Source organism: Pogoniulus pusillus, chromosome 31 (assembly GCF_015220805.1).
Source record: "Pogoniulus pusillus isolate bPogPus1 chromosome 31, bPogPus1.pri, whole genome shotgun sequence".
In the NCBI taxonomy this organism is placed as follows: Eukaryota; Metazoa; Chordata; class Aves; order Piciformes; family Lybiidae; genus Pogoniulus; species Pogoniulus pusillus.
In genome coordinates this window covers 15857099-15866842 of record NC_087294.1, presented here as the reverse complement: position 1 = coordinate 15866842, position 9744 = coordinate 15857099, and the positions used below count along the sequence as shown (strand labels likewise).

Below are 9744 nucleotides of genomic sequence, written 5' to 3'. Positions count from 1 at the left end.
GAAAGGGATCACTTCACATTTGGCTAAATCCTAGTGGTCCTGGAATGCAAAATGCATTCGATTAAAAATACTCTTTAAATATTAACTCTTAGTGTTCAGCTCACCAACCAGTAACAATATCCTTTAGCTGTCAGGGGGGTTAAATAGACCTATCTTTGATCCACGTTCCACTGAATTACACGTCACGGAGGTATGCAGTCACAGCATTAGTGGGTTAATGTCAAAATGGCATTACAGTACAAAAAGAGTTAAGAAACACGCCCCCCCCCCCCCCCCCCGCTAGTCATATGTTTCTCCATCTGTGGAATTATTATGGCTCACGAGCAACCCACTGAATTACTGTAATCCTTTGCAACCAAAGACATTATCTGAATCCCACTCTAATCCTGACTGGCTCCTTTTAACTCCACTTTCTCAGGCGTGGGTTTAAAAACTCACTGCAAGGTGTCCACTGTGCTACTACATCCTGTTGCAAACTGGGAAACACAGAGTACTTTATTTAAACATTCCTTAACTGCTACATTGTCCTAGACCACGTCAATAGAGATATATATCTTGTGTGTGCATATAGAGATAGACAGCCCTGCCATGGACATATATACACACACAAACATATATACACACACACACACACACGTACCTAGGTGAGGGCACACCGACGGAACATTAACTCTATACAGGCATTTGCCAACAACAACAACAAAAATCACAGCCATTGGGCATCTCCTCCACCACTTATTCACAAGCTTATGATGGGGTTTTGTGTCTTTCATCCTTGTGTCCCTGATAGAACAAGAATGCATGGTTAAACCACAAAACTAGACTTCCTCTTCCTCACTTCAAACGTTATGAAGGCATCAGGCACTTTTGAGTTAGGGTTGGCGTGTACAAATATAGCAATATCTTTCTTTTCTTTATATATATATATGTATATATTTATATATCTATATACTCTACTGTGTCTTCTCTGCTCGGGCTAACTTCTTTGTGAAATCTTTGGTCCTCCAGTATACTCTGTTTGCCCCAGCTGGTTCTCCTGCACCCTCACACCGTTAGAAGGGGAGGCATGTACCCAGCTGGAACAGCTGGGCTCTGCCACCCTGCGTGGCACCCCTGGGTTTGCACCTGCACCAGTCTCTGCTGTGCATTTGGAGCAAGCTGCTCCTGGGAAAGCATTCTAGCCAAGCGAGCTAATACATTCTACACCGACAGTTCATAGGTGGCCCTTGCTGCAAGCCCCAAACGCAGGAATCCTGATATACATTGCTTTATTCAGTCTATCTCTGCTTTATGCCTCTAACTTTTAATTCCTGAATACATAGAATTGTTTTTTGTCTTTTTTTTCCTTTTTGTCTTTTTTTTGTTTGTTTATGTCTTTCGTATTCTCCCTTTTGCAAGATCCCATTCTAGAGTAAGAATAAAAATGAAAGGAAATAAGGCTTTCCCACCTTCTCTATGCCAAAGCTATGGGAGCAGACACTGCCAACCCATATTGTCATCAAGCATCCTCCCTCATTTCTTTCAGGGGAAGCTGGTTGCTTTTAATGACAGGCCTCTTGTGCTCTGGGGTAGGATCCAATTATTCAGGGGGTCTCTCTCGATCGTGCTCCCGCTGTTTATGAGCAGAACCATAAGCTTCTCTGGAGCTCAAAACCTAGAGCAGATCAGCATTGCACAAACACCCCTCTTCACAGGGACACATCGCCCCTTCCTGCCTCTTAGCAAATGGGTCTCCCCACCAGGTCTCCTGGCTTCAGTCCTTAATTACAGGGCAGCCAAGTGGAGTACGTGTGCTGCTGGCAAGGGAACACCGTCTGCACCTGGGCAATATAGTAATTGCTGAAGTTGGCGTCTGCTACGTACGGGGCCGGCTGGTAATAGCAGGTGACATTGGCCACGTTGGGGATGATGTTTTGCTCGGCTAGCACCCGGATGGCCAGCATGGTGATCAGATTCAGAGTCTGCCTCCTCTCGTGTCCCATCAGGCACACTGTGCTCTCATTCACCACGCCGTGAAGGGTCATGAGATAGTCATACTTGCGGTCCTCCAGTCCCACAAAGTGGTTCTGCAAGTAGGACTCCAGCTTCCTCTGCTGTTCCCCGATGTCCGAGAAGTCAATGAAAAACCTGGAGCACATGTATCTCTGCAGGGACTTGATCTCAGACTCAGAGGCAGCCCTGAAGCCCCTTACCAAAAGGTTGCAGTACTTCAGAAGACCGCCGCCCCTGATTTCTTCAGGGTTTCTGGTGGCAATTACCTTGTTGCAGAGATGATCAAAGGCTTCCTGGAAATCCCCATAGACGCTCTCGCCAATGATGGTCGGGTGAAAAGTTTCAGTCATCGGATTCTCTGAGCACTCGTAAAAAAGCAGCAGGGAGTCCAGCTTGATCTGAAAGGAATCGACACTGAATTCAAACTGCCGCCTCAGAGAGTCCACGAATTTCAGCTCCACGTTCTTGCCGCTGTTGTTGGACAGGGAGATGAGACTCCATCGGTCCGAGTCGTTGCATACTTTTACCATTTTCTGCACGTAAGCCTCCTATAATGGCAAAGACAAAATGAGCGAATGAAGAAACAGGCAAAAGAAATCCCCCTCTTGGCTGCGCTTGTTTGCACATCCTCACCCCCTTTCTTTCCCCTCCCCCCCACCCCCCCTTCCCCGACCTGGTCCTTGTGGTTCATAAAAGACTGCAGAGAAAATCTTAATGGGAGAGCCTGGAGTCCTGTCACTGCAAGGGGATGAGAGGGGTGGGGGCAAAGGAAGCAGATGGCGACACTGCTTCTTCCAGTCACCTCTAAATGCATCTACACACGAAGTCCCTGCCACACATGCCAAACACCTATGCACGCCCACGGGAAAGGCTCCCGCTACAGTCAGATAACAGTCAGGTAAGAAATAATTTCTTGTTGGTTTCTATTCTCTTTCCTGTCCCCATTAAAAAAACACCAACAAACATTCAGCAAATATTCACTGCGCTCAGTCCTGCTCTGCCCGTGCAGGTTCCACAAAGGCGTCCCATGTTCCAGAAAATCCCTCTGAAAAGTCTCAAGGGCATTTGGCGCTCAGCCTAACGAACTCGAGCGGTGTCCCCGAGAGGAGGGGACCTGCCTCCGGGCCGGCTCAGCCAGCGCACCAGAACGCGTGCCCCGCAGCCGGGCTTTCCTTCTTGCGGGCAGTAAAGCCTCCTAAGCTCCCGCAGCCGCCCCAGGAGCCGGGCCCCGCAAACCAAGCTGCCGCAGACCCAGCTGGGAGCTTGGCAGCGCCTCGCACACAACCCGCCCCGGGGAAAGCTCCCGGCAAGCAAGCCAGAGAACGGAAAACTAAGGAATCCTGAGGAGCCCCGGGCAGGCGCTGTGCTGCAGACTCCTCCTCGGTTTGACATGTCGGGTGCAAACACCACTCACGGTCGCTGTGGGTCTGGGGTGTGGGAGCTGTGCTCCTCTCCATCCCCGGAGCGGAGGGTGCGCGATTCCCGCGGGCAGATGCTTACGCCTCGCCCTGCTCTGGGCACCCGGGCACCGAGCTGGTTTACCTTGAGGGTGAGCGGCGTTATCTTCTCCTTGTTCACCCCCTCGGGTAAGAAATCCAAGAGGCAGTCCAAGACCACGTCCTTCACAGTCTGAAACTCGGCTTCCCCTTTCAGGTCGGCGCAGAAGATGAGGTCCAAGTCCTTGTAGCCCAGGCCGCTATCCTGGTGGAGGACGTGGCTGGCGGCCGAGCCGTTGAGCCGCACGTCCCGCAGGCCGATGCCCTTCTCCTCCAGCCGGCTCCGCACCACCTTGACGATCTGGCGGGGCTGCATGGCCAGCGTGGGGAAGTTGCCGCGGCCGTGGATGGGGATGGTCTCGCTGAGGATGCGGTCCAGGCGCTGCACTTGCTCCCAGCTCAGCACGTTGCAGTGCGCGCTCTCGCCGCCGCCCGCGTAACTCCCGCCGGGGCTGCCGCCGGCCTGCTCATCGTCTGCCATGGTGCGCGGCCGCCGCCTCTCCGGGCTGGATAGCACCGCTGCGGCTCTTCGCTGCCCCCACCCTCCCCACCCCCCGGGCCCCCTCTCCTTCTGCGCCTAGCAAAAGAGGAGGAAATGCAAGCGGTCAGCAGCGGCGGCCGCCCGGCACCGAAGCGCCGCTCCCCCTGCAGCAGCCCCGTGCGACCAGGGGCGCCCACTGCCCGTTCCAGAAGGCGAGAGGAGGGACAAACAGACACACAGACACCTATTGAGCGGCGTTTCTTTGGGGGAAAAAAGAGGGGCGGTGGAGAAGCAGCCTGCGGAGCAAAGCGATGCTGCAGGGCAGGGGAAGGCGCTCGACCTGCACAGCCGCCGCCTGCGCCGCTTCCCGCAGCCCCGCCGGGGCAGAGGCCGCCCCGTGCCGCCCGCCGCCCCGCTGTCTGCCGCCGCAGGCTGCCGCCGTCTCCGAGGCTTTCGTAGTTCTGCCCGGGAAAGGTCCCCAGTAGTTTTTATACGGGGTTTCTCCGCTCTTCCGGGGCTCCGAGTCACGGCGCCCGCGTCCCGCCCCCTCCATCTGCATGGCCGGCCTCGGCGGTGCCCCCGGCACGCCCACGCCCCGCGCACCCACGGGCCGCCCCGCCGGCCCCCCCGGCTCCGCACCGCCACGGCGCGGCTCGGCTAGGGCCAGCGCGGGCCCCCCTGTAAAAGCCGCGCAGCGAAGCCGCCCCTCCGCACGGGCTTGGCCCGGCGCCCACGGGGGGCGGGGAGGCAACAAGTGCAACCCCACCGCGGGGGCCGCGGAGACCCTGGCTTCTGCCGCGCCAAGACGAGCGCACGGAGGCACACGGCAATGACTTCCTTTTTTTTCCCTCCCCCCCCCCCATTTTTCCCTTTTCTTTTTTCTTTCCCCCCCTACATCCCTTATTTTCTTTTTATTTTCTTTTTCCTTTTTTATTTTTTTCCTTTTTCTTTTTTTCAAACTTTTTTTTATTTTTTTTTTTGTTCATCCGACATTCCCGGTCATCCCAGGCACAGCCAAACTTCATACCAGAGCGACGGAATTTGGCACGGGCTCCGCTCCAGAGCAGATGCCGAGGAGGATCCCGGACCGTTGTGGTTTAAGCCGCTCGGCTCCTGACCGAGATTTCCAGTGCCGCCTGCGGCAGCGCCGGGGATCACGCCGGGCCTGCCCGTCCCTCCTTCCCTCTCACACACCCCTTGGTGGCCAGGAGTGCGGGGTGGGGAGAGGGAAGAAATCCCGAGGAGCGGGAGGGAGTCGGTGACTTCCAGGGGAGCGTCCTGCCTGCGAAGCGCAGCTTCGGCAGCAGCGAAGCGGGGAGAACCGCGGGTGCAGTGCATCGGCGCTAGAAGCACAGCTGGGATTTCTGTTTGCAATTACATTTTAACTGTTTTAATATTCAGTAGCGCTGGTGGCATCCGCTGGGTTTTTGTCACCTGCCGAAGTGCCTGTCACACACAGTTAAATGGGCTAAAAGGGCATCACCGCCGTACGCAGCGGCCACAGAGGTCCCCCAGGCCGGGTCCCCGCCGCTCCGGCCCGCACCCCAGCGCAGCACAGCGGAGCAGAACGGCGCATCTACGCGGAGAGAAAGAAAGGGGAGCCGAGAGGCGGACGGGAGGGAGGTGTTGCGTCACCACTCGCAGCGATGACGCACGGCAGGAGAGGCCAATGGGGCGCGCGGCGCCGTGACGTGCGGGCTCTGTGCCCGGACGCTCCGGGTTTGGGGGAGGGGAGCACAGCATATGCAGGAGCTGGACGGGGCTTACCCCCCCTTACCCTCATTTTCAGCAGTGGCTCTGCCCCACCCGGCAAGGAGAGAGCCCTGGCGAGCTGGAACGGTTTACCCTCCCTCCAGCGCGCACGACTGCGGGGATCCCGCGGTGCGCTCGGATATCCTCCTCCCCGCGTCGGGGCGCAAGGCAGTGCAGGCGGGGAAGCCCCCTCCACACGCCTCCCCTCACCCAGCTCGCCTCACCTTTCCGCACCTCCTTCCGCTCCTGCCCCAATCCCCACGCCTACCGCAACCTGGACCCCCTCCCGACCGAGCCAGCCTCCAGTCCCGCGCTCCCTCCTTCCCCGCCGCCGGCGCCGATCTCAGCCGTGTGGCAATGGCGCCGCCTGCCGGGCAGCAGGAGCGCTCCCTGTGGCCGGGGCTGGGGGAGCCGGGCAGCAATGCTGCGCTTGGCAGGGAGGGGTGGGATGGCAGCTTGCTTGTTTGAGAGGTTGGAGAAGGGTCAGGATGGAATTCGCCACGCAAATTCCCTACGTTATGGCGGTGTAAGGAGTACGGTGCTGGGCAGGGCTTCTCTGCAGCCCAGCGGGGCAAGGAGCTGGAGCGTGTCCAGAGAAGGACAGCTGGTGAGGGGTTTGGGGTGCAAGTCCTGTAAAGAGGAGCTGAGGGAAATGGGAGTGTTCAGCCTGGAGTAAAAGAAGCTGAAGAGAGACCTCCCTGCTCTCTACAACTGCCTGAAATGTGGTGGTGGTGAAGTGGGGACCAGCCTCTTCTCCCAGGTAACAAGTAGAATAGAAATATCGTAGAATAGAAATATCATAGAATAGAATCAGCAGGCTGGAAGTGACCTCCAAGCTCAGCCAGCCCAACCTAGCACCCAGCCCTGGCCAGTCAACCAGACCATGGCACTTAGTGCCCCAGCCAGGCTTGGCTTCAACACCTCCAGGCACAGCCACTCCACCACCTCTCTGGGCAGCCCATTCCAATGCCAATCACTCTCTCTGACAACAACTTCCTCCTAACAGCCAGACTAGACCTCCCCTGGCACAGCTTGAGCCTCTGTCCCCTTGTTCTGTCCCTGGCTGCCTGGCAGCAGAGCCCAACCCCACCTGGCTACAGTCTCCTTTCAGGCAGCTGCAGACAGCAATGAGCTCTGCCCTGAGCCTCCTCTGCTGCAGGCTGCACCCCCCCAGCTCCCCCAGGCTCTCCTCACAGGGCTGTGCTCCAGGCCCCTCCCCAGCCTTGCTGCCCTTCTCCAACCTGGTTGATTCTGTGACTGTGTGGACTGCCTTGCAGAGGCAGAGGAACCTGTCTGCTTTCAAAGCACTACTGTTCTGGTAGCTTTATTTCCCATCTGCCAGCTCTTACTGGAAAGATGTTTTACTCATCCTGGGAAAAGTGTCAATGTTTGCACTAAAGGCTGTGTTGTTTTGAGAAGGTACAGGCCAAAATGATCAGAGTTTTCTGCCCAGCCTGCCAGCAGCTTTCTGCAGCTCCTCCTAGCAAGTGCCACATGTAAATGGTGGCGTTCAAGGTGTGCTGCTGCAACAGCCACAGACCAGGCCAGCAGATCAGGGCACCCAATAGGTACTGCCAGTTACTGGTGTGTCCAGGCTGTGGGCTGGAGGCAGGAGCATGTCTTCTGACAGCATCACTTCAGCACCACCCCAGTTAGCTATGGCTGTGAGGCATGTGCAGCTGCACAGCAGCAGCTGAGACCCAGTTTTAGCCCAGCCAGGGCTACAAACTCTTGCTGTGCAGGGAGGAAGTTGTTGCTTCGCTGGGGAGCAGTAGCTGGAGCACAGCAATCTTCACTGAGCTCTGAGGCTCATTGCTTTTGAAGATCTCAGAAATCAGCACGACCTAGGGCCTGGGAGCCTTCTCCTGACTGGGAAAGTGCCAGGTCAGCTCCTGCTCCCAGCTCCTGCCGCATTTGGAGCTCAGCTGCCACCCTCCTCCTCACAGGGCAGAAGCAGCCTCTTCCTCAGAGCAGCAGCTTCAGCTCTTTGTTCCTGCTGAGCTCAGCAGTAGCCCAGCTGAGCTCTGAACCGTAAGCTGGCTTTGTGCATGGATAAAAATAGTAAGGCAGGAATAACATTAACACTGAAATAAGGGCAGCTGTCACATTTCTCCTCTTCTTTTTGACTCTCAGGCCCTCAGAAGGCAAGCAGGGCAGAGGCTGGAAGTCCATGTACAAAGATGCTGTCTTAGCCACAGCACTGCCTGGGCCTTTTAGCTCCCACGTGTCCCTGGACAGGTTCCTTGGGCATGCAAATCTTCAGGTGGTCTCTGCTCAGAAACAAGGAGACATCCCAGGATGTGACCTCAGCCCATCGCTCGGATTGCAGGGAGGAGCCCAAGTGGGAATGGAGCCTTCCTTCCCAGCTCTGATGTGTAAATGCTCTCTGTTACAGTGGAAAGCTTCTAAGCTCATTTGAGCCAAAACATGGAGCACAGCTTGTGAAGTTTCATCCTTCTGAAACAGAGCCCTGAGTTCACTCATACCCAGACCTACTCTTATCTTGAGCAACAGCCTTAGCTCACTGCCAGTCAGGTTTGGACACCATCTCCTCAAGTTTTCCCCTGACATGAGGGATTTCTGTCCCTAGTTTTATAACTCTGGGTCTGAAAGTACAAATCAAACTCTCAGTCCTATGATGTAGCCTGATAAAGGAAATCAGGCTGAGGGGCACACTAATATTAGCCTAGTTCTTCCTCCTCTGCTGAGGACCAGTCCAGATGGGTTTGAAATTAACCCCAACCTCTGAAACCCCAGCCTGAACACCTCCAGGGAGGTTGTGGAGCACAGAATGGGATCAAAGATCACACTCTGTGCTTCTGTGCTCCACAACCTCCCTAGGCAACCTGTGCCAGTCTCTCACCACCCTCACTGTAAACAACTTCTTCTTGACATCCAGTTTCAATCTCCCCTCTGCCAGTCCAAACCCATTCCTCCTCCTCCTGCCATGACAAGATCTTGTCAGTAGTCCCTCCCCAGCCCTCCTGCAGCCCCCTTCAGATCCTGCAAGGCCACTCCAAGCTCTCCTGGAAGCCTTCTCTTCTGCAGGCTGCACAGCCCCAGCTCCCTCAGCCTGTCCTCATAGCAGAGCTGCTGCAACCCCCTGAGCATTTCTGTGGCACTCTTCTGGAACTGCTCCACGAGCTCCAGGTCCTTTCTGTGTTGAGGGCTCCAGAGCTGGAGGCATCACTGCAGGTGAGGTCTGCCCAGAGCAAAGTGGTAGGCGGGAAGAAACTGTGAGGCTGAGAGGAGCAGGCTGCCCAAAGAGAGGTGATTGCCAGGAGCAGAGGAAGCCCAGCTCTAGCTGAGGAAAATGCCAAGGCCGTTTCTGCTTTGAAGGCAGCTGCACTGCTCCGCCAGCTCTGGTCTCTGGCTGCCTCCTCCTACGTTTTCTCTCCCATGGGCGATGTGCCGGAGCCTGGGAGGGAAGCGCCAGGAGGCTTCTCGCAGCACCCCCAGCAGCTGCTCTGCCTCTGCTCGCTGGTGTGCTCGCATGCCCTTCAGATCCAACACGCCCTTCAGATCCAACACCTGGCAAACACGGAGCTGGGCACAGGCAAAACTGCTCTCTGCTCATGACAGCAAGGAAGCAGCAGCTCCAAAAGCAGCCTGGATGTGACCTCAGCATCTTGCCTCTCCTGAGCAGCCATCCTGAGCTGATTGGTGTGTGAGGCTTTCTGGCACTGCTCCAGAGGGCTGCATTTTCCAGAGATGAGCCATCCCTTTCCTCTGGTCGTTTTACCATGGCTGCAGCTGAATTTCTAAGCCAGATCATCCCAATTTGGCCAGGCATGAGATTATTGCTGGTGTGCAGAAGGCTGCAGAGAGCTAAAAACAACGGCACAGAACGGTAGATGTGAGGTCAGCTGCCCGAGGGCTTAGGCAGAGCTTTGTGTGTCGCTTACAAGTCAGTGAGCGCCCAGGAAGTCTGTGCTGTGGAGAGCTGGCCCCTTGGCTTGGCACAGGTCAGCTCAGGATACAGAAGCATGAAAAAGAGTCTCCCAGGCACTCCTTTAGAACTGT

General features: G+C 56.1%; 1 protein-coding gene across 1 annotated transcript; it reads right to left on the bottom strand.

Moving 5' to 3' along the window:
* Positions 1-469: 469 nt before the first annotated feature.
* On the bottom strand, positions 470-4038 carry TENT5A (terminal nucleotidyltransferase 5A). The gene is made up of 2 exons (XM_064169243.1): positions 3535-4038; positions 470-2540 (listed from the first exon to the last, which is right to left on the bottom strand). Exons 1-2 carry the CDS (start codon positions 3967-3969, stop codon positions 1761-1763), a joined length of 1215 nt encoding a protein of 404 aa, XP_064025313.1. The 5' UTR covers positions 3970-4038; the 3' UTR covers positions 470-1760.
* Between the last annotated feature and the right edge of the window lie 5706 nt (positions 4039-9744).

Coding starts and splice junctions, on each gene's coding strand:
- TENT5A (XM_064169243.1), bottom strand. CDS start 3,969: ATGGCAGACGATGAGCAGGCCGGCGGCAGCCCCGGCGGGAGTTACGCG. Junction 2,541..3,534: donor TAACGCCGCTCACCCTCAAG/GTAAACCAGCTC, acceptor TTGCCATTATAG/GAGGCTTACGTGCAGAAAAT.